The following is a 23,567-nucleotide window of genomic DNA, read 5'->3' as shown; positions in this document are numbered from 1 at the left end:
GAAAGGAAATGAGAAAGGAAAGGAAAGGGAAATGAGAAAGGAAAGGAAAGGAAAGGAAATGAGAAAGGAAAGGAAAGGGAGGAAAGGAAATGAGAAAGGAAAGGAAAGGGAGGAAAGGAAATGAGAAAGGAAAGGAAAGGGAGGAAGGAAATGAGAAAGGAAAGGAAAGGGAGGAAAGGAAATGAGAAAGGAAAGGAAAGGGAGGAAAGGAAAGGGAGGAAAGGAAAGGAAAAGGAAAGGAAGGGAGGAAAGGAAATGAGAAAGGAAAGGAAAGGGAGGAAAAGGAAATGAGAAAGGAAAGGAGAGGAAAGGAAAGGAGAGGAAAGGAAAGGAAAGGGAGAGGGAAAGGAAAGAGGAGAGGGAAGGAAAGGAAAGAGGAGAGGGAAAGGAAAGAGAAAGGAAAGAAAGGAACGGAAAGGGAGGAAAGGAGAGAGGAGAGGGAAGGGAAAGGAAAGAAAAGGGAGGAAAGGAAGAGAGGAGAAAGGAAAGGAAGGAGGAAAGGAAAGAGAGAAGGAAAGGAAAGGAAAGGAAAGGAGGAAAGGAAAGGGAAAGGAAAGGAAAGGAAAGGAAAGGAAAGGAGGAAAGGAAAGGAAAGGGAGGAAAGGAAATGAAAGGAAAGGAAAGGAAAGGGAGGAAAGGAAATGAGAAAAGGAAAGGAAAGGGAGGAAAGGAAATGAGAAAGGAAAGGGAGAAAGGAAATGAGAAAGGAAAGGAAGGAGGAAAAGGAAATGAGAAAGGAAAGGAGAGGAAGAGGAGAGGAGATGGAGAAAGGAAAGGAAAGAGGAGAGGGAAAGGAAGGAAAGAGGAGAGGGAAAGGAAAGGAAAGAGGGAGAGGGAAAGGAAAGAAAGGAAAGGAAAGGAACGGAAAGGAGGAAAGGAGAGAGGAGAGGGAAGGGAAAGGAAGAAAAGGGAGGAAAGGAGAGAGGAGAAAGGAAAGGAAAGGAAGGAAAGGAAAGAGAGGAAAGGAAAGAGGAGAAAGGAAGGAAAGGGAGGAAGGAAAAAAAGAAAACCTGAAAAAAATCAAGGCAATCCATGTGGTTGAAGAAAAATATTTTATATTAACAACTAATAATTAATAGAATTTTGAAACATGAAATAAAAGTCCCAGTACATTGCAAGAGACCTTTCTCTCAGCTTTCTTTCCAAAATAGTTCCATCTGTGCTGATTGTTCTTCATGTTTCTTACACTGATGATCTTGGAGTCTTCACAACAGCCATGGGAATTGCTGTGCTGGCACTTACTTCATTGCACACCCACTTTATTAGAAAAGGTGCTGCTAAGAGCCCCCAGAACATCACCTGAAGTTAAATTTTTAGTTGAACCTTGAAACTCTTAATGAGTGTTTTCATCTTCAGACTTTTAGACTCAGTAAAGCAGGGAGTGGAGATTTTTTTTGCAAGAAAGCTGTTTGCAGGTTTATAAATAATTGCTTCTTGTTTCAAAAATGAACTGCAAAATCATTTTGGTGTCAGGATTTGATTTCAGGATTCTGTGTCCCTCCAGCAGGTGCTGCCACCAGCAAGGGCAGTGGAGAGAGCTGGGGTTGGTGCAGCCTTTTGTAATTAGCTCTCTTTGGTGGCAGGAGGAGCACAGGACAATGTCAGGTGCCAACTGAACTTGGGATATTTCTTTGTGCTAAACTCTTTTAATTATCAAACTAAAGCATTTTGGGTATTTAGATACTGAAAACCTGGAGTAGGAGCCTTTGAAGCTTCCCTCTTGGCAGGCTTTGGGAAATGTTACTTTTAAATAACCATCAATGGGCAGATGAAATTGGTGCATCTGATTTTTGAGTCAGTTTTAGACAATTGCCTTTAAAGTTGGGCAGTGTCTCAGCAACTGGAGTCACGTGGTTACAACAAGCAGCATTCTGGGCCCCTCAGTTCTGGGAAGGTCTTGAGGGGCTGGAGCAGGGCCAGAGAAGAGCAACGAGGCTGGAGAAAGGACTGGATGTGGCACTGAGTGTCCTTTTAAACACCTCCAGGGACAGAGAATCCACCATGTCTTGATCCAACCTCACTGTGATCACCAGCCCAGGGCACTCCGTGCCCTGGGCTGGTGATCACAGTGGGGTTGGATCAAGGGTTGTACTTGATGATCTCAGAGGTCTCTTCCAACCTCAGCAACGAGGCTGGAGAAGGGACTGGAGCACAAGTGCTGTGGGGAGAGGCTGAGGGAGCTGGGGGTGTTCAGCCTGGAGAAGAGGGGGCTCAGAGGTGACCTCAGCACTGTCTGGAAGTGCCTGAAGGGAAGTTGTGGCCAGGTGGGGGTTGGTCTCTTCTCCCAGGCACTCAGCAATAGGACAAGGGGGCACAATGGGCTCAAGCTCTGCCAGGGGAAATTGAAGTTGGAGATCAGGAAAAACTTCTTTGCAGAGAGAGTGCTCAGGGATTGGAATGGGCTGCCCAGAGAGGGGGTGGATTCCCCATCCCTGGAGGTTTTTCAGCTGAGCTTGGCCGTGGCACTGAGTGCCATGATCTGGTAAAGGGACTGGAGTTGGCCCAAGGGTTGGACTTGATGATCTCCGAGGTCTTTTCCAACCCAATCCATTCTCTGATTCTGTGATTTCCCATTTGTGGGGGCTCTCAGGGCTGTGAAACACTCATGCTGTTGTTCCTGTGTGTGTGTGGTGCAGGTGGCCCTCACTCTCCTTGAGTCACGTGGTTACAACAAGCAGCATTTCCCAGTTGTGGGGGCTCTCAGGGCTGTGAAACACTAAAGTAAACAATAAATATGCTGAGGAATAAGGACACCACCCACAGACCAGTGTGATCAAGTGAATGCCATTTATTCCACACTGCACATGGTTTATATGGGGTTAAAGCTCCATTCTGTTGGCTAAATTGAACCTCACACCATCTAACTACAGACTCTGGTTATAGTCCATATCTCACAAGTCCAGTGTTTTGGTGGACTCATCCTTGCTGTTTTCAGGTACACTCTGGTGTCCAGTGGGAAACCTGAGGAGTTCTCATGAGAAACTTCTGGGGAGTTGCTGAGAACTCCTAGGGAGTGATTTCTCCTTTACCAGACAACAGCAGCTGTGGCCTTGTTTATTCTCAGCTGCTTTCAGTCTCACAGGGTCTGTATAGATCTGAACTGCTCCCCTGTGATTTTTCTGTACCCACAAAGCACTGATGCTGTTCTGTGTGTGCTGCAGGTGGCCCTCCCTGCTCAAGTACTACAGCCACACGGACGGCGTGAGCTGGCTGGAGGAGTACAAGGCTCGGCACAACGCGGGGCTGGAGGCCCAGAGGATCGTCGCTTCCTTCTCCAAGAGGTTCTTCTCAGAACATGTAAGGCTTCTGCATCTATGTGCCACAGCCTGGTGACTTGTTTAATACAGTCATTAATAGAATCATTAAGGTTGGAAAAGCCCTCTAAGATCATCCAGTCCAATCCCTGGCCCACCACTACCCCGTATCCCCAGGAGCCACATCTACACATAGTTTGAACACTTCCACCACTTCCCTAAGCAGCTCATTCCAATGGTTGGCAACCTTTTCAGGGAAGAAATTTTCCCTGCTATCCGACCTACTTCCTCTGGTGCACCTTGAGGCTGTTTGCTCAAGGCTGGCTGGGCATTCAAATCAGGAGGTTATGTTCTAAAAATAATTCTGAAGCCATTTGGAAGTTGTTTATTTTTCAGGTGGTTTTGCCTTTTAAAAAGGTATTATTAGGAAAAGGTTCCTCCCTCAGAGGGTGGTGGGCACTGACCAGGCTCCCCAGGGCAGTGGGCACAGCCCCAAGGCTGCCAGAGCTCCAGGAGGGTTTGGATGATGCTCTCAGGGATGGGGTGGGATTGTTGGGGTGTCTGTGCAGGGCCAGGAATTGGACTGGATGGTCCTTGTGGGTCCCTTCCAGCTCAGGATTAATCAAAGATTGAACCTACTTGATTTTGATCAATACCTTTTATTAGTTTATCTTTCCTCTCTCTTCCCATCATCTCAACTGTGCAGTCAGAAATTCCCTATTTCCTCACTTGGTGTGAAGGTGTTAAATCACAACCAGAAGGAGAGAGAGTTCAAACTCCAAAGGTCCAACACACATTCTCTGACTGCACTCAGCTTCAGAAAGTCTTTGCTCGTGTCTGAATGTTCAGACCTGGCTCTGGGAACTTCTGAAGGCCAGAGAGTTTGTTGCCACACCACGGCCACTGTGGTTCTCCCTGCAGGCCCTGCTCAAGGCTGTGCTCTGAGAGCTGTCACGAGGCATTTGAGATCAGGACAAAGGCACAACAGGGTCTCTGGTTTGGAAAGTGTGTTATTGAAGTTCCTCACCCAGCCATGACACCAAGTGGGAAAGAGGTGAAAATGTGGTGTCTTGGAGAGACTGACCTGCACCTGGAACAGCAGATATTTAGTTGTCTGTTTGCTTAGTTGGTGGCTGTGGATTTGGGGAGTTGTACAGGTGGGTCAGCCTGAAATTCTGTGAAATAAGTATAAATCCTGCCTGGAACTTGGGCTGAATTTAAAAGTTCACACAAGAGCCACCGAACAGCCACCCCTGTGTGGTCCCTGTGCAAAAATGTTGTACTCCAGTAGAGAATTTCCCTGAGGTGCAGGAGAGCCACGTTGAAATCCTCTCTCCTGACCTTAAGCAAGGGCTGGTGGGTGGTCCCACCCCTGGAGAAGGTGCTGTGGGACCAGTTGGGTGTTGGTGTCTCTGGGCTGTTCTGTGCCACTGTAGTTGCAGCAAACACGCATTTGTCCATGGAGAATTGTCCCAGCATTAACTGGGAGAAGCAGCTCCTGGATTCCTGTTCTTTTAATCCCATATGCAAAGACTACTGAGAGACCATTAAGCAATACCCAAAGGCCCAATGATGAGAATCATCTCCTGTGGGGCAAGAAACTGCAGCTTGATTGCCTGCTTAGAACTGGGAGGAGGAGACTTTCAACCCAGGGTTGGCCCATGTCTTATAAGGAAAAGCTTGAAAGCAAATTTTTTTGTAGTTCAACCAAAGTTTAAAAAACAATTCTGAATTCTGGAAGAAAATAGCTGTTCTTAATATAGATGCATGAGTGCCTGTTTCAAAAAATAAAGGCTCCTGCCTCTTCATTCCTTCCCCCAGAATTAATCTTCTGCACTGGGGAGTATGTGTAGAGGTTCAGTCAACCAGAGGAAAGAGGTGACTCTACCTTAAAGTGACTTTCAGCTTGTGTAGGCTGTGATGTGCTTGTGCTGGTCCTTAACCCACCCCAGGAGGCCCAAATGCTGTAGAATTTGGCTCAGATTGCTGTAGGATGTTACTGAGGCTCTCAGTGGATCTGTGTAATAAATCCATGGAGTACAGACTGGGAGTGTTTGATGAGCTGGACATTTTATTTTAAAATGGGCATAAATTTTAAAAAAGAGAACAAAATTGTGTTTGAGATTTTTTATGAAGTTATTATATTAATCTGTTGTGCTCTGCCTGGTTTGACAGGTCCCCTGTGATGGATTCAGTGACATTGAGACTCTGGGGTGCCCGAGTCATTTCTTTGAGGATGAGCTGATGTGTATCCTTAACATGGAAGGAAGGTAAGACAGAGAGGGATTAGGAGTGACAGGGATTTCCCCCCTCTCACCAGTTAAAGGAGAACAGTGCTGTGGTGAATGCCTGACCTTGTGTCACTCATTACACAACCCCCCCAGGCTTAGCAAGCCTGGGAGGCATTGCTGTGTCTTTAACTGCAGAACAAATTCAGTATTTCCAGAAGAAACCATGTAAACAGTCCCACAAAAAGGAGGTGCCCAACTTTGTGTTGCTGTTGGCTTATTTCCTTGCCAGTTCCTGCCATCTCCTGGGACATGTTCCATGGCCCCCCCTTCCCTGCAGCAGTTTTGCTTCAGCAGGTCCCATCCTCATGTTCCTGTTTTATTTAAGCCTGGATCAGTTTTACTGAACTGATTTGCAGGATGAGGCCACAGCACCAGAGGGAAGCAGGAATGCTTGAGATCAGCTCAGCTGGTTAAAACTTGGTTCTAATAGTGCCAAGGTCATGGGTTCAATCCCCTGGGTGGGCCACTGACTTGAGTTGGACTCAGTGATCCATGTGGGTCCAGTCCTCAAGTAGAATCACAGAGTATTCTGAGTTGAAAGGTTGTTCCAACTCAGAATATTCTGTGATTCTAACTCAGAATATTCTGTGATTCTGACTCAGAATATTCTGTGATTCTGTGATTCTGTGATTCTAACTCAGAATATTCTGTGATTCTCACTCAGAATATTCTGTGATTCTGTGATTCTAACTCAGAATATTCTGTGATTCTAACTCAGAATATTCTGTGATTCTCACTCAGAATATTCTGTGATTCTGTGATTCTAACTCAGAATATTCTGTGATTCTAACTCAGAATATTCTGTGATTCTCACTCAGAATATTCTGTGATTCTGTGATTCTAACTCAGAATATTCTGTGATTCTGTGATTCTAACTCAGAATATTCTGTGATTCTAACTCAGAATATTCTGTGATTCTAACTCAGAATATTCTGTGATTCTCACTCAGAATATTCTGTGATTCTGTGATTCTCACTCAGAATATTCTGTGATTCTGTGATTCTAACTCAGAATATTCTGTGATTCTAACTCAGAATATTCTGTGATTCTAACTCAGAATATTCTGTGATTCTGTGATTCTCACTCAGAATATTCTGTGATTCTGTGATTCTAACTCAGAATATTCTGTGATTCTAACTCAGAATATTCTGTGATTCTAACTCAGAATATTCTGTGATTCTGTGATTCTAACCCAGAATATTCTGTGATTCTAACCCAGAACATTCTGTGATTCTACTTGAGAACTGCCACCATGAATCCTTGTATAGGAAATTCCAGCTCTTGCTGCTGTTCTTAGCTGTAGTAGGTTGGTACAATTTTTGTTCCCAGATAAGAGTTTAATTCAGAATTTAAATCTGGGTTTAATTCAACCACTGCAAAACTGACAGATTGTTCAGATTGTTCAGACAAGTGAAAAGCCAAGCAGATAAATAAAACTTGTGGTTTGCATCTGCCTGGGTGTTCTCATCACCATGATGAACACTGGGCACAGTAAGAAGTCACTGCTTTACTTGAAGGTTTTCCTGCTGGTGGCATCTAACTGGGGTGGTTTTGGTGTGATGCAAAGCAGTGATAGATTGCTCTTAATGGGGTCTAACGGCCTTAATTAGAGGGAGGGTCAGTAGAGCTTGAAAAAACCCAACTGGAATGGCAATAATCTCATTTTTGCCTTTTCACAGCCATTTTATTACCTTCTCCATTTCCAATGGAACTGAGCATCTCTCACTTGAAAAGCTTCTGAGCCTTTGCACTGGCCAAATGCCTCCCCATAAAGCAGAATTGCTGCTAATTACACCCTGATTAAGCTGCAGTTATTGCCATTCAGCTCAATCACTTCCCTGGAAGGTGTCCCAGTAAAGCAGTTGTCCCTATCAGGATCCCAGTTCTCTGGGAGAGGATAAAGTGTTGGGAGGTTTGACTGAGGATGGAGAAGCCTGACCTGACCTGACCTGCACTCTGGAGGAGAAGAAGTGTAAGCAGGGAAAGACCATTTTTTCTGAAGAAGGTGACTGGATTTGTTGTAAACACATGGCAAGGGCAGAGCCTGGGAATGAGGAGAATTCTCCCCTTGGGTGTTTTGGGGCCAGAACTCATTTAGATGCACATGGTGTGAGCACCCCTTGAGCTTGTTGTGTTTCAGGTGACCTCTTCAAACCTTACCTGGATAATAACCAGCTCTCAGTGCTGCTTCTCTGCCTCCACTTGTTAATTTAGAAAGTAATGGGGCTTTGCTATAAAAAGTTTTGGAATTGTGTCATCTACAGACCAACTGTTGATCTCTTCCTGCCTTTTCAGAGCAACAGAGCTGGTTTTCCTCTGGGGAATTTTGGTTTTCTTTTGAATACTGTTGCACTCACAGTCACAGCCCTCATCAATTCATTTTTAATGCAGAGAGGATGCTTTCAGGTTGACTCTGGAGGGATCCAGTCAGACAGAGGGTAATGCTGCATTAATAAAATATAGGATCTTTATCAGATATTCCTGAGCTGCTTTAATTAGGATCTCTGTAGGTTCCCATGATAATGTATCTTCTCAAAATTACATATTGGTGATAGGTAAAAATCAGAGCTGGTAAGAACAATGTTTTGAAAGTGTCATAAATTGTGGGGTCTTGATTATAAATTTTCTCTTAACATTTATCTTTTTAGTTGCCTTTCCAGTGACAGTGTTGTCAAACTTTTTAAAGAAAAGCAATAAATTATTAACTGGAAAAGTTAAACCAAATGTTCACCCTTAAAATACTTGTTTAGGGCAATGCTACTTCTTGTATTTAAATGTGCAGGAAAGGCCTCACCTGGAAATATTATGCCAAGAAAATTCTGTATTTCCTGCGGCAACAGAATATATTAAAAAACCTGAAGGAGTATCTGCAGCGCCCGACTGAGCGACAGTCGTTCTTGGAGGGTGAGTGTTTGGCACAAAGCCCATGTTGAGCACCTAATGCCAACTTCCCATCACTGCTCTTTGACTTGGAAGGAGCCTGCCTTGCTTAGATTTCTGGGCAACAACTTGGCATTAAGGCTGGATTTCTGGTGTACCTGAAACCCTTCAAATCCTGCGGTGCTGTTGTGTCAGAATGTCAGGATGGGATGTTCTGTCACTGCTCCTGGACAGCTGAGCTGAAAAGCAGTGCAGAAAATGTTAGAACACTTGGATCTTGAGTGTGTGCTGAGGAGATGAGCAGTAGCACAGAGTGGCTGGAGAGCAGCCAGGCAGAGGGACCTGGGGGGACTGAGGGACAGGAAGCTCAACAGGAGCCACCAGTGTGCCCAGGTGGCCAAGAAGGCCAATGGGATCCTGGCCTGGATCCAAAGTAGCGTGGCCAGCAGGCCCAGGGCAGTGACCCTTCCCCTGGACTCTGCCTTGGGGAGGCCACACCTTGAGTGTTGTGTTCAGTTCTGGGCCCCTCAGTTGAGGCAAGAGATTGAGGGGCTGGAGTGGGGCCAGAGAAGAGCAACGAGGCTGGAGAAGGGACTGGAGCACAAGTGCTGTGGGGAGAGGCTGAGGGAGCTGGGGGTGTTTAGCCTGGAGAAGAGGAGGCTCAGAGGTGACCTCAGCACTGTCTGGAAGTGCCTGAAGGGAAGTTGTGGCCAGGTGGGGGTTGGTCTCTTCTCCCAGGCACTCAGCAATAGGACAAGGGGGCACGATGGGCTCAAGCTCTGCCAGGGGAAATTGTAGTTGGATATCAGGAAGAAATTCTTTGCAGAGAGAGTGCTCAGGGATTGGAATGGGCTGCCCAGAGAGGGGGTGGATTCCCCATCCCTGGAGGTTTTTCAACTGAGCTTGGCCGTGGCACTGAGTGCCATGATCTGGTAAAGGGACTGGAGTTGGCCCAAGGGTTGGACTTGATGATCTCAGAGGTCTTTTCCAACCCAATCCATTCTATGATCCTAATTACTGACACTGCAGCAGCATTTTAACTGTGGCCCATGGGCTGCATTGGGTCTAACAGACCAGCTGGGCTGATCTGCACTCAGCCCCCTCCTTTCTCCTTTCCCAGGAGCTTCCCAGATAGGGTCAAGGAGCAAGCAGAGGGAATTGCAGCCTGTGCACTGGGGCTGCCCCTCAGGAGCTGTGACTCCTGCACTCCTGAAGCTTTGCAGTGCAGGGCTGGGGAATGGCTGGAAGTCCAGTCACATGGTGGGACAGTAACAGGAAAGAAAAAGGTTTTCTGCTGTTCTTGTCCTCAGTCTGGTGGATTATTTTCCTTTTCAAGCTCCCTGTGGAGAAGACAGTCTTCTGAATGCATCAAAAGCTGCCAGTGTCTGTGGAAGAGTCCCTTACTCTTGATGTATGCACCAAAATGTCATATGAAAGGGTCTAACACCAAAGCTGGCTCTTGTTGGTGACAGGGGACCTTGAAGAAGGACAAGGAAGGAAAGCCAAAGTGGCTTTTTCTGGATGCAGTGAAGACAGTTAATTCTGTGTCTTACTCCTGTGGGTGACAAATAAGTGCATTTGTCTGCCATGAAGGGCATGTTGTTAGAGCCCTGTTAGAGCCCCAGCAGGTCTCTGGTGAGGTCTCACCTGGCCAGCACAGGGAACACTTTAAGGGGACTAAAAGAACCCGTGGCTTGGGGCCCTGCTGAATTCCCTGTCATGGGTGTGCTAACAAAGCACTGTGGGAAGCTGGGAGAGGTGTGATCCATGCAGAATTCCTGCAGGTAACTGCAGGTGATTCCAAAGAATAGACACCATGAGGCTTTGGAAAGAGCAGTGGTGACAAGGAGAAGATCCTGTGAAGGGGATAATTTTTTCCTGCAGAGGTTTGACAGAAGAGACTTGGGCAGAAGGAAAATGAAAGTTTATTGTGTTACAGTAGGGTTTTGATAAGATGGGGGGCAGGTGTGGAAGGGAGAGATGAATGTAACAGAAGAGAAGAAGAATGACAGCTATGGGGGATACAGCAGGAAGAACTCAGAGCTGAAGTTGGGATTGTTTCAGGCTCTGATCAAACCCACTGTAATTTGGGAAGGTGCCAGGGGATGTGGTGTGACCACAGAGTGCCTGGTTAAGCCTGGTGTAGCAGCATACCTGCTCAGTGTACAGCTCCCCTGCTTTCCCTTGCAGGATAGCAGAGAGAGGAGTGCTGAATTTATTTGGCCATTTATCATGTCAGCTTATTCTTTGTATCTTGTGTGATAAATCCAATCTATGGCTGCAAACTGAAAGCTCTGATGTCCTGCTGCAATTGCTGGCTGCATGGCTGGAATGCAGAGCAGGCAGAACGAAGCAAAGACAAAACTGAAGTCCTGTTTCTTATGCAGTTTGTTTCTTCCAGGTGCTGTTCTAATTGATCAATACTGTAACCCCCTGTCAGACATCTGCCTCAAGAGTGTCCAGGCGCAGGTGGACGATATCACGGACAAAGTGCGCAAAGTCCTGCGGACCAAAAACCCGAGGCACCCCAGCCTGGCCCCCAAGGCAGGTACTGTACACAAAGGTGCTTTGGTGCAGAGCTGTTCTGCACCTCTGGGTCCAGGCAGACAAGCTGAAACAGCTGTTGAATCGTGGCAGCTTAAGGAGTTGTTGTTCTTTATCCCCTGGCAAACACTCGCTGACATTTGCCTAAACCATCGTTGAGGAAACAGCTGTTTGTTCAGCCACAGAAGCTCCACAGCCCAGGGTTCAGTCCATCTGAAGCTGTCTGAGCAAACAGAATTGGGAAGGGAAGTCTTTATTTCTCTTTCTTCCCTTTTGTCCCTGAAGTCTTAATAGTCCTGATGTCTGTAGTAGAGCTGTGGACAAGGAAACACTTTTCTGCAAGTCCCAGAAAATCAGCAGCAATCAAAAAAGTGCCTGTTTTAACATCTCCAAAGCTCAGACAGCACCTTGCAGCTTGTTTTCTATAAACACTCTGTGATGTTTTATGGCTTTCAAGGAGAGGATGAGTTCACAGGAAGATTTCTGGTGTAAGGATCATAGCACAAAGGTGAAGTGCACTTGTTTTCTCAGGCTTTATTTCATTGCATGTGTTTCCAGGAGAGGTCCCCGTTGCAGAGGTGGAACTTCAGCGGCAGGTGCTTGATGCAATGAACTGTGTCCTATATGAGCAGTTAAAATACAAAGGAAATGAGCTGGATTACTATAATTCCCTGAATTCATACATTCACCAGGTATGTTTTCAGCAAAAAAATTGAGGCTGCAGGGCTTGAGACATTCTCTTTGTGGGGTTTGTTTGTCCAAGTGCAGCCAGAGAAATAATTCTGTCTGAAGAACAACTTGCTGTTAAATACAATACCATCTTTTAGTGCATATCCTGTCAAGTTGTCATGTTTTCATTTGTGAAATCAAACCCTGGGGTTTTGTGTTTTTCTCAGTACCCCACGTGTTTTTCTCACATTTTCTCCCCCAGGTTTTGATCCGCAGGACAGGAATTCCCATCAGTCTGTCAGTGCTTTATTTAACAATTGCCAGGCAGCTGGGAGTCAAACTGGAACCAGTGAACTTCCCCAGCCACTTCCTGCTGCGGTGGTGCCAAGGAAAAGAAGGGTGAGTGACCTGCTGAATCTGAAGTTGTGTCCACAGTAACAAAACCCAGGAAGCATTTACTGCTCCAGACCTATATGAGAATGCTTAATTATTTTCCTCCTGGAATTATAATTTATACAGAGGAAAAGATGAGACCTCTAGAAAAGTTTTCCCAGAGCTCAGCTCTGCTGCTGCTGAATGGGAACAGATTTCCTGGAATAAGAGTAGCCATGAGGTGATGGTTTCTCTCAGGAAAGGGAGAGAAAGGACCAGGTAATCTCTGTTTTGTGGGGACAGTTGTTTTACAAAGAAGCTTAAAAGTGCTGATGGAAGAAGAGAAATAGCAAATGCTGCTTTACCAGGAGACCCTTCATCCCAGTTTGGTTTCCTTAGGAGCACAGATATCTTTGACTACACCTACATCGACGCCTTCGGGAAGGGGAAGCAGCTGACGGTGAAGGAGTGCGAGTACCTGATCGGGCACCACGTGACAGAGGAGTTCTATGGAGTGGTGACTTCCAAAGAGGTCCTGCAGCGGATGGTGGGCAACCTCCTGAACCTTGGCAAGAGGTGAGTTGAGCATCATCTGAGCTCTAAGGGCCCACACTGTGCTGCCATCATAGCCAAAATTGCTGCTTTGTGGTGTTGGAGTGAGTGCTTCAGGAAGGGGGCACTCACCCCGTGGCATCCTGGAAATTCTGTCTGGCACAATGCATTGAGCACAAGTGCTGTGGGGAGAGGCTGAGGGAGCTGGGGGTGTTCAGCCTGGAGAAGAGGAGGCTCAGAGGTGACCTCAGCACTGTCTGGAACTGCCTGAAGGGAAGTTCTGGCCAGGTGGGGGTTGGTCTCTTCTCCCAGGCACTCAGCAATAGGACAAGGGGGCACGATGGGCTCAAGCTCTGCCAGGGGAAATTGAAGTTGGAGAGCAGAAAGAAATTCTTTGCAGAGAGAGTGCTCAGGGATTGGAATGGGCTGCCCAGAGAGGGGGTGGATTCCCCATCCCTGGAGGTTTTTCAGCTGAGCTTGGCCGTGGCACTGAGTGCCATGATCTGGTAAAGGGACTGGAGTTGGCCCAAGGGTTGGACTTGATGATCTGGGAGGTCTTTTCCAGCCCAATCCATTCTATGATTCTGTGATTGTCTGGTTGCTTTTGATCACCTGCACCCGAGTGGAAACAAAAGTGTTTAGTCAAACTTATTCCCCTCAGGAAAATAGACAGATGTTTGTTTTCTTCGTGAAAAGCTGCTCAGGACTGTCCCCCCTTCCCTTAAGAGCAGAGACCTTTGTTGTGATCTGGTAAACACAACCCACATACTGAAAGGAGCAGTTTCAGAGGTACTGTTGGTGTTGTAGAGTATCTGAGTTTTATTTGTAGATGCTCCTGATAATGTTTCCCAAGTAACCATAGACTGAAATCACAAGAGTAAAAGGATTACTTTGGATGTTAGTGAACCAAAAGCAGGTTTCAGAAGGAAATGGCTTGGAGAGTGAATTGTCTCTGTAGGATTGTTTGACCAGGGAGAACAGCAGTGGAGTGGGAGGGCAGAGTCCAGTCATCAGCTGTGTAGTGTTTCTCCTCCTGAGCAGGCAGGTGGATATGGTGAGTCCATGCTGGAGTCCCTGGCTCAGGGAGCATGCCTGTACCTGTAGCACCATTTCTGGGGACTCTCCCTGTCCATCAAGGCACTGGGGGTAGGGGTTGCAGAGCCTTACAACTGAGTTTCTTTTTTGCTGGCAGAGAAAGCACTGATCAGTCTTACCAGCTCTTGAGAGACTCCCTGGATCTGTACCTGGCCATGTATCCGGACAATGTGCAGCATCTAATGCTCCAGGCTAGGTTATACTTCCACCTGGGAATCTGGCCAGAAAAGGTACCTCTCCACTCGGTTGTATGTTTTTGGGTAGGCTGAGCACTACTAACACGGGGCTATTGATTCTTGGACTAGCTCAGCTTGTCTGCCACAAGTTGTTTCTGTAATAAATGCAATTGAATCAGTTCTCATGTTGCAGAGAATCAATTCCTACCACACAGAGCAGGGAAAAGAGGATGGTTCTTGCCTGCTTGTCCTCGGGGAGACTCATGAACAGCCTTGAGTCATAATTCATGATTTACTGCCCGAGCCTCACAGCTTGTCTTGCAAACAACACTTTTAGCTGTAAGTTAAAGATCATCCTGTTTGATTAATAATGCCAAGGTCGTGGGTTCAATCCCCTGTGTGGGCCATTGACTTAAGAGTTGGACTCGATGATCCTTGTGGGTCCCTCCCAACTCAGAATAGTCTGGGATTCTGTGATTTATACCCAGGTTGTGCTCATGGTGGTAAAACTCTTGCTGGACTCATGTAAAAGGAGCTATTATCTCATCAGAAAACTTGATGAAGTTCTCTTTTATAAATATGACCAAAGCTGTTCTCTGAAACCTTGGCCACACAATCTGTGGCTCTTGTGAGAAAGCAGCTCGATCTTCCTGCCCTTGGAATTCTCTTTGATTATTACCTTTGATGCAGCAACTCGAGTCCTGCAGTCTTGTGAGTGTGGGAAAGAAGGTGCTGAGATTTAGGGGTTGTGTGGATGATGAGAGTCTGTCACTGAATCAGGGGAAGCCACAGGGACAAAGCCTGTAACTCAAAAAACTCTGATTTCTTTATGTGTCAGTGCAGCAAAGAGGCCAAAATTTCCTGTGCTGCTTCAGTGAAGCTCAACTTTGGGGCAGTGCCTGTGCCAGTCCCAAATGTGAGGTGTGGGAAGAGGGCAGGAGTATTGGCTGCACAGCTGAGCAGAAAACAAAGCTTTTCCCACCAAATTATCCGACACAGGACTGCTGGAGAAGCTGCTTTATTTTGGAAGAACAAACTGTGCTAAGCTTGGAATTCTTTTCTTAGAGCAGCAAGTTTTAGGGTCACCACAAAACAGCACAGCCTAAGAAATTGTGTATGGAAGGGACTCACTGAGGTCAAATGGCAACTGTACATAAATAGGGGCAGCTCAGTGGAACACTGGAAGGTTTTCTTCCCCTTTCTGCCACTCAGGGATGTGTCTGGAAAGCCCCAGGGCTCTACACCCTTGGATTTGCTGCCCTCAGAACACACAGCACAACCCCATGGCTGAGTTTTATGTGTAGCTCTCTGCACCCCGTTGCCAGGTGCAATGGAAATGGGCAAATTTGGACTCTTCAGGATTGCATCCAGGCATTCCAGTGTCAGGTGGGGTTGTAGCTGACCAGAGAGAATGCTGTGATGGACAGGACAGAAGGTACCAGGCTTTATAGGGGTCAGCCAGATTTATGGACAGGGGTAGAAAATCTTAAAAGTCATTCAGAGGTACACAGAATGTTGTCCTAAATATCTGCAACAGTATGTGAAATTCCTGGGAATCTCTGGCAGCTTTGGTTACTGTTCTAGGCCTCCCCCTTTCTGTAGGATTTTTCAGGATTGTCACCTCCTTCATTCTTAAGAGAATTAAAGTGGCCATGAAGCCTGAGATGTGCTTCTTCTCATAACAGATTACTCATGTGTTCTTTTTTTAATTGACTCCTCACTTCTTGGGTGATGTTAATGCTCAGTAACCTGAGATTTCTATTCCTTTGCTGCTACTCTAAACTTACAGGGACCAAACCTTTTGCCAGGTGCTAAAGTGTCACATTTTGGGACTGTGGCATCACTTGAGGTATTTGACATTGGGACAAATAGATGTGTCTTTTCCCAGCATGTTTAGACAACAAGTTGGGGATTTTTTCCTTGCTTTTAACAAAAATGTTAAATTTTCATTGCCTGCCTCTGACCAACTTGGCAGCAGATGCTCTGATGTTGTGCCAGAGGGTGTTGGAAGGCTGGAATTCTGGATCTACAGGGCTTGCTGCTTTAAGAGCACATTTAAAGTTGGTGTTCTTTACTCATCCTGAGACAAGCAGGTTTTCTGTCTCCTTCACTATTCCGTGGGGAAGTATCACAGAGGTTATTTGCATTTCCCTCAGTGCTGCCCCATTTTCCCCTACCAGGCTCCCACAGACACACTGAGGAACTCTTTTAAGTTAAAATATTAGTTCTCAAGTACAGCAGAAGTCACGTGGATTCACTTCAGAGCAGCAGTTTGGGAGACTTAACAACAATACTCGTGTAACGTTTCAGAAACACTGGAAAATGTTCCCATCAGTGCCCTGTGGTCACAAAACACGAGGTGATTAAATTGTGTGACTTAGTTTTAAGGAGCTGCTGTGCTCACCAGTGCCCTTCCTTGGAAATCAGGAGCTGTACAAAGAGAGAAGGAGAGGGCTGTGTGCAGTTTGTGCAGGTTAAGCACGAAGAGCGTGTAACAAGCAGAGCAATCCATGTGGCAGATCTGTAGCCTGGGCTCTTCCCCCCAGCTAACACAGGAATGCATCTGTGTGTGTTTATAAGCGTTGGGCTGCTGCAGACACTGCTCCTGAGTCTCTTTTTGCTTTGGTTGCTGAAGGTCCTGGACATCCTGCAGCACATCCAGGCGCTGGACCCGTCTCAGCACGGGGCCGTGGGGTACCTGGTGCAGCACACCCTGGAGCACATCGAGCGGCGCAAGGAGGAGGTGGGGCCCGAGGTGAAGCACCGCTCCGATGAGAAGCACAGGGAGGTCTGCTTTTCCATAGGGCTCATCATGAAACACAAGAGGTGAGCTCTGCAGGGCCCTCCCCACACTGCCAGCCTGCTCTGTACCAATGAGAGCAGGAGGGTTTGTTCTGACTGCAGGGAGATGTGGCTGGAGCTGCCGAGGAGGTGCCTGGGGTGGAAAATGCCAGGCACGTGCACCGTGTGCCATGGACCATGCAGGGAGATGGGAGAAGCTCTGTCTGTGCTCAGAAGGAGCAAGTGTTTTCACTGCTGCTGGCTTGCTGCTGGAAGGCAGGAGGGCTCTGCAGAGGGACCTGGAGAGACTGGAGAGATGGGCTGATTGCAATGGGATGGAGTTCAACAAGGCCAAGTGCAGGTCCTGCCCTTTGGCCACCCCAACCCCCTGCAGCGCTCCAGGCTGGGCACAGAGTGGCTGGAGAGCAGCCAGGCAGAGGGACCTGGGGGGACTGAGAGACAGGAAGCTCAACAGGAGCCACCAGTGTGCCCAGGTGGCCAAGAAGGCCAATGGGATCCTGGCCTGGATCCAAACTAGCGTGGCCAGCAGGCCCAGGGCAGTGACCCTTCCCCTGGACTCTGCCTTGGGGAGGCCACACCTTGAGTGTTGTGTTCAGTTCTGGGCCCCTCAGTTGAGGCAAGAGATTGAGGGGCTGGAGCGGGGCCAGAGAAGAGCAACGAGGCTGGAGAAGGGACTGGAGCACAAGTGCTATGGGGAGAGGCTGAGGGAGCTGGGGGTGTTTAGCCTGGAGAAAAGGAGGCTCAGAGGTGACCTCAGCACTGTCTGGAAGTGCCTGAAGGGAAGTTCTGGCCAGGTGGGGGTTGGTCTCTTCTCCCAGGCACTCAGCAAATAGGACAAGGGGGCACGATGGGCTCAAGCTCTGCCAGGGGAAATTGAAGTTGGAGAGCAGGTAGAAATTCTTTGCAGAGAGAGTGCTCAGGGATTGGAATGGGCTGCCCAGAGAGGGGGTGGATTCCCCATCCCTGGAGGGTTTTCAGCTGACCTTGGCTGTGGCACTGAGTGCCATAATCTGGTAAAGGGACTGGAGTTGGACCAAGGGTTGGACTTGATGATCTCGGAGGTCTTTTCCAGCCCAATCCATTCTGTGATTCTGTGATTCTTGCTGCTTGTTGTGGGGACTTGTCTGAGTCATCATATATCACAAAGGTAGAATTCCCAGAGCTCTCAAAGAAACATCATCAGTTAATGAGGGACTGTGGAACAGAATCCACTTCAAAAGAGAGTCTAATATTCCTAGAATGGCTTATGGATCATTCCCTGTGCTGTTACTCCCTGCTCTGCCTGCACTGCACAGTGTCTGTGCTGCTCTACCACAGAGACGTGCCAGCTTTGTCTTGCTTTAGCCTCTCCTCAGACTCAACAAGACATGTGGAGCATGTTTGAAGGGTATCAGCAGTGACCTTATAATACCTCACAATTAATCCCATAAATATTCTGTAAATATTGATGCCTTTGTTTCTGGGAGCTCAGTGTTGGGATTACCATGTCTGTGTGATGGGCACAGAATTGCACAGCACAGTAGGGTGGTTTATTCCCTCCCTGTTTACTGTTCAGCTTGCTGACTTCCAGTCTCTTCCCTATTCCCTTTTCTTGCTCACATTTGGTTTTCTTTTGTCTTCAGCTGTTTATTCCTGTCTGTTTATCCAGGCACTCCCAGTCATTTCCCTCCACCTCAGAACACACACATGTACACACACAATCTTCCTGAAGTGGTTTTTAGTTTCCTCTGCTCCTCATGCAGGCAGTTAATGCCTCCCTGACATCCGATCCCGTCAGATCTCGGAAACTCAGCAGGGTCAGCCCCGGATTAGTGCTTGGATGGGAGACCTCCTGGGCAATGCCGGGTGCTGTAGGTTCTAGTCCTGAGGACTTCACTGGCACCGTCCAAGCTCGCTCGGCCGTGGCAGATGAACCTCAGGACTGAAACGGTGGGGCCAGTTCTGGGCACGCTGAGCCTCACCTAAAATCCACTGTGCAGACTGGAAGGGCACCCATGTGGGGACAGCCCTGCCCAAATCTTCGTTTGCGAAGCTGAGCCACATGAGCTCCTCATGCCAGCTCACAGGAGGTTCCTATCCTGTTTGTGCTATATTAGTCTGGAGCAAAAAGAGCTGGCTGTGGAGTTTTCACAGTGTTTGGTGTGCAATTTCTTTAATTAGATACGGCTATAACTGCGTGATCTACGGCTGGGACCCTGCCTGCATGATGGGGCACGAGTGGATCCGCAACATGAACGTGCACAGCCTTCCCCACGGCCCCCACCAGCCCTTCTACAACGTCCTTGTGGAAGATGGTTCGTGCAGATACGCTGCCCAAGGTGAGCAGGAGGCTCCTGTGCTTGCTGTCTGCTGACATTAGGAGAAAGGGGTGCCTGAGGGAGTAACTCCTTCATGTGAAACATAAACTGTTAGTAAAGGTTGAGGCAGGAAAGGAAATGATCCAGGATCGTGGCCTGCTTTGTTTGCTCTCTGTGAAATCAGCACTGCAAGGAATGGACATTAAGGCCCATTGTGGTGGAATTTCCTCTTGCCCAAGAAGTGTGTTTAAGTGACCTCAAAACACTCATTCACAACAATGCCATTGGGCTTATGGTGTGGGTTGCTGCTTGGAAAGAACCCATTCAGCTTTTGCTAAAGGTCTGTCAGCAGCTTTGCTCGTTGAAATGACACCTTGGGCAGGATCTGGAATAGGATCTAGTGAGGAGCACACAGGCTTTGCTTGCAGGATGTGGTTCTGAGCAGCTGCCATGGAGAGACTGCACGTGCCAGGATCCCAGGGAACACAGCATGGCTTTTAGTGCCACCTTTAATTAAAGAGCCAAGTTTAATGTCTCTTTACAAGTGCAAGAAAGTGTAGAAGTCTCTACCACATTTATGCAACATACTGTAAGAGGAAATTCTTGTCTGTTGGTCAGAATATGTGGTTAGGCTACAGGAAGGGGTGTCAGAATGAAGTTCAGAAGAAAATTAAAATAGAAAACTACATCTGTGACTGTAAAAAGAATGTGTGTTTGCCTCCTGTTTGTGTTCTCCCTGTGATAGGGAGCCATCCCCTCCAGCTGGCAGGGCAGCTGCACAGCCACAGGATGCTCTGCTGAGAGAAGATGTGGAACTGCTGGAGGGGGAGTGCTGACCACACTGCACTCAGCCCTTTCCCTACATGGTCCCTGGATTGTCTGCCCCCATGAGCAAGAGGTGGTTTTGTAGGAAAGGACACTCCTACCTTTACAGATCGAAAGTGCAGGTGTTTCCCAGTGTCCTGAGAGTTGCTTTATATTCAGTGATCCAAAAAATAAAAGGTGGGAACATCACAACTCAGCCTGATGGCTCATGTCAGGCAGGGCTTGGCCTCGCAGAGAGTCTCAGAAACCAAAAATTCCTCTCTGCCATGGGTTGATACTAAAATATGCATCTTGGTGGAAACTAATCAGGTAATTGTCCACAGTGCTGCTGGGGCTGAGTCACTGCTTATCTTCTGTCTAATGGTTTATAAACAAGCAGAGTTCTGGCTGATCCCACAGTGTATTCCAGCCGAGCTGTAGGTTAACACTGTTGTCTCTGTGGCATCCAAGTGTTTGGATATTGCTCAGGAAAATTACAGGGTTTGTCCTTGCTTGCTGCCTGGCTGTTGATATCCCCTCTGAAATACATCCTGATCATTTGGGAAGGATTATTCCATAACCTCCTGACCTGACTTTGGGGAGGGAATGAGTTTTTTCCTGAAAGAATCTTAAAGAAATCTACATTTGGAGTTTTATCTGACCAGCTCAGAAACACCACCAAGCTTATTACAGATAAATAATCAGGCACTCAGCAATAGGACAAGGGGGCATGATGGGCTCAAGCTCTGCCAGAGGAAATTGAAGTTGGAGATGAGAAAGAAATTCTTTGCAGAGAGAGTGCTCAGGGATTGGAATGGGCTGCCCAGAGAGGGGGTGGATTCCCCATCCCTGGAGGTTTTTCAGCTGAGCTTGGCTGTGGCACTGAGTGCCATGATCTGGTAAAGGGACTGGAGTTGGCCCAAGGGTTGGACTTGATGATCTCGGAGGTCTTTTCCAACCCAATCCATTCTATGATTCTAAACCTCCCTCAGTCCGAGGCCTTCCTGTACCTCTGCAGGTTGGGCTGGAGCCGATTCCAGCACACCTGGTTGGAATTCACACAGTGAGTTGTTACCTGTGTGCTCTTGCCTGTGCCCTGTTTGCTCTGTGGCAGCACCGGGCAGGTACGTGTGGCTCAGAACTGCTTGTCAGCACCTTCCTCAGCCTCCCCCCTTGTGCTGAGCTGGCTGTGTGAGCCTGTCCCCCTGCCGGCTCCCCCGTCCCCCGTGCCGGCTCCCCCGTCCCCGTGCCGGCTCCCCCGTCCCCCGTGCCGGCTCCCCCGTCCCCGTGCCGGCTCCCCCGTCCCCCGTGCCGGCTCCCCCGTCCCCCGTGCCGGCTCCCCCGTCCCCCGTGCCGGCTCCCCCGTCCCCCGTGCCGGCTCCCCCGTCCCCCGTGCCGGCTCCCCCGTCCCCCGTGCCGGCTCCCCCGTCCCCCGTGCCGGCTCCCCCGTCCCCCGTGCCGGCTCCCCCGTCCCCCGTGCCGGCTCCCCCGTCCCCCTGCCGGCTCCCCCGTCCCCCTGCCGGCTCCCCCGTCCCCGCTGCCGGCTCCCCCGTCCCCCTGCCGGCTCCCCCGGCCCCGCTGCCGGCTCCCCCGGCCCCGCTGCCGGCTCCCCTGGCCCCGCTGCCGGCTCCCCCGTCCCCCGTGCCGGCTCCCCCGTCCCCCGTGCCGGCTCCCCCGTCCCCGTGCCGGCTCCCGTTCCCCCGCCCCTGTTTTTCTGCGTGTGTGGCTCCTGCTCCACGGCCGCTGCAGAGCCCTCGGCGCTGGGGATGCTTTTCCGCAGTGGTGCAGTATCCAGAGAGGGCCTTTGCAAGCCTGGAGGGCTGGACTGCACCATTTCTGAGGGACACAAGGCTCTTGTGCTGCTGCTGCAGCTTCAGAGAGCCTGCACAGATTAATAGGAATTCTCTGTGCTCTCTGTAGTGAACTGAGTTTCTGAGTCGGATTAGTCCTGAATGACATTCTCTGCATCACATCTTGTTCCTGCACTGCCCAAAGTCAGGCTTGATACTTAGGCAGCATTTTTTTTTTCTTTTAGATAGTTCTTATATTATCTGGCGCTGTGCTGGAAAAAAATGACATCATTTGGGGACTGCTGCAGGGCACCTGTGTGGGATTGACTCCCAGCCATCCTGCTCTGAGCTGACCCTGCAGGGGCAGCCCTGGGCTGGGGTCACCTTTGGGTTTGGTGTGTGTTGACTCCTGTGCCTAATCAGGTTCTCTTGTGGTACAGAGGGGGAAATGGGCAGCTCTTGGAAAGAGCCAGCATGCCATTCTTAGGAACTCTCACTTAACTTGAGAAAGTTTGGGTTTAAAGAAGTTTATTTTGCTGTGAGATGTTACTGAAAACCAAGCTGGGCACTTGGCATGGTGGAAACACAGGCAGAGCAAGGAAGCACTGCCAGGACAACCTGGTGCAGGTGAGCTCACCTTGGAGTGTTAGAGAAGGACCTCTCCTAAAAGTGACCTCTCCCTTGGGCCATGAGGGGTCAGAGCTCAGTGCAGCAGCTCCTCCCTGTGCTTACCTGTGGCCAGCAGAGTGGGAGCAGCATCCTGAGGGAGACACCCTCAGGCATAAAGCAGTGCCAGTGGTGAGTGGGGTCACTGAGGAGGTGAGGCTCTGTGCCCAGTCAGACTGGCATTTTCCATGCACATTTTCCTGGATTAGGTTTTTTTTTAATTCAAAGCATTAAGATGTGCTGTTCCTAGAGCCAGAAACAAGGCAGCAGGCCACTTCCTGTGGTGATCACTGCCTCTTCCCTCTCCTAACAGAGAACCTGGAGTACAACTTGGAGCCTCGGGAGATCCCTCACCCCGACATCGGCCGCTACTTCTCCGAGTTCACCGGCGTTCACTACCTGCCAAACACGGAGCTGGAACTCCGGTACCCGGAGGATTTGGAGCGCACCCGAGCCACGGTGCAGAAGAACTACAGCTCAGGCAAGGAGTGAGTGCCAGAGGGAGCCTGAGGGCACAAGCAGCTGGAGTGTAGCTTTACCTTCTTTGCAAAACTTGCATGGAGAGCAAGTTTGGTGACAATCCTTTGGCTTAATGCATTGAAAACTGCATTGTACTTTGAAACTGGTGCTACAGCATCTTCCCATTGCCTGCCTGCCCATTGTGGCCCAAAGGCACAGGCACATACTGGCAGTTGAGGCCGAGCAGAAGGATCCTGCAGGGACAGCCATGCCAAGGAAGCTCGTTGTCCTGTGGAAGGATCTGCACAAACTACTTGTTCTGTGGTTGTCTTGCCTTAGAAGGTCAACACAGTGAGATCCCTGGTGTGGAATATGGAAGAAGCCCCTCTTCCAGAGAAGGAAGTTGCCTGTCCTTGCAGTACTGTGGGATTTTTGTTTGGTTGTGTTTGTTTGCTTTGGTTTTTAATGTATATCTCATGCAGGTGATAGTTTTTAAAGTCTTACGTTTCATTGTTGTTTTCTCCAGTCTGAATTTTTGCTTCAGGTTTTGCTTCACCTCTGTAGTCTGATTGTTCATAGAGCTACTGTTCCAATCCTGAATATCCTTCTGGGCCTGGCAATATCCTTTTGGGCCTGGGAAAGAGCCCCAGCAACGAAACCAGCAGCAGTGAGGCCCCTGGGGGTGGCAGTGCAGTGCTGCCCCTGGGCTCCAGGTGCCACCTCGCTGGTGACACGAACTCACCTACAGCAGAAGAGGAGCTTCTCGCCCTTCTCGATGCCTGCTGAGCACACCCAGGCCGTGTTCTGACCTTGTTTCGTGGTCTGTGCATTCTGTGTGTCCAAGGCAGGACCTGTGGCATGGCCTGAGTGCTCCCAGGACACTTTGGAATCTCGTGGCACTTTTGTGGGGGCCTTG

The 23,567-nt window shown here is 48.7% G+C and overlaps 1 protein-coding gene across 2 annotated transcripts in view; it reads left to right on the top strand.

The window, feature by feature from the left end:
- FBXO21 (F-box protein 21) overlaps positions 1 to 23,161 on the top strand; it is a 27,397-nt gene extending 4,236 nt beyond the window's left edge. The window contains exons 2-12 of one of the 2 annotated variants that reach the window (XM_071571869.1): positions 3,162 to 3,297; positions 5,430 to 5,524; positions 8,328 to 8,449; positions 10,827 to 10,973; positions 11,528 to 11,661; positions 11,901 to 12,037; positions 12,410 to 12,586; positions 13,755 to 13,887; positions 16,469 to 16,659; positions 18,796 to 18,953; positions 22,506 to 23,161. In XM_071571869.1, coding sequence (XP_071427970.1) covers positions 3,162 to 3,297; positions 5,430 to 5,524; positions 8,328 to 8,449; positions 10,827 to 10,973; positions 11,528 to 11,661; positions 11,901 to 12,037; positions 12,410 to 12,586; positions 13,755 to 13,887; positions 16,469 to 16,659; positions 18,796 to 18,953; positions 22,506 to 22,684 — 1,609 coding nt within the window. In that variant the 3' untranslated portion in view covers positions 22,685 to 23,161. Of the gene's footprint in view, positions 1 to 3,161; positions 3,298 to 5,429; positions 5,525 to 8,327; positions 8,450 to 10,812; positions 10,974 to 11,527; positions 11,662 to 11,900; positions 12,038 to 12,409; positions 12,587 to 13,754; positions 13,888 to 16,468; positions 16,660 to 18,795; positions 18,954 to 22,505 lie in introns of both variants that reach the window. The other variant, XM_071571870.1, reaches the window with a different exon arrangement.
- Positions 23,162 to 23,567: the final 406 nt, after the last annotated feature.

The sequence above is a fragment of the Pithys albifrons genome, chromosome 17, assembly GCF_047495875.1.
Source record: "Pithys albifrons albifrons isolate INPA30051 chromosome 17, PitAlb_v1, whole genome shotgun sequence".
Classification (NCBI taxonomy): domain Eukaryota; kingdom Metazoa; phylum Chordata; class Aves; order Passeriformes; family Thamnophilidae; genus Pithys; species Pithys albifrons.
Note: the sequence above shows the minus strand (reverse complement) of the source record. Positions and strands in the feature narration are given on the sequence as shown.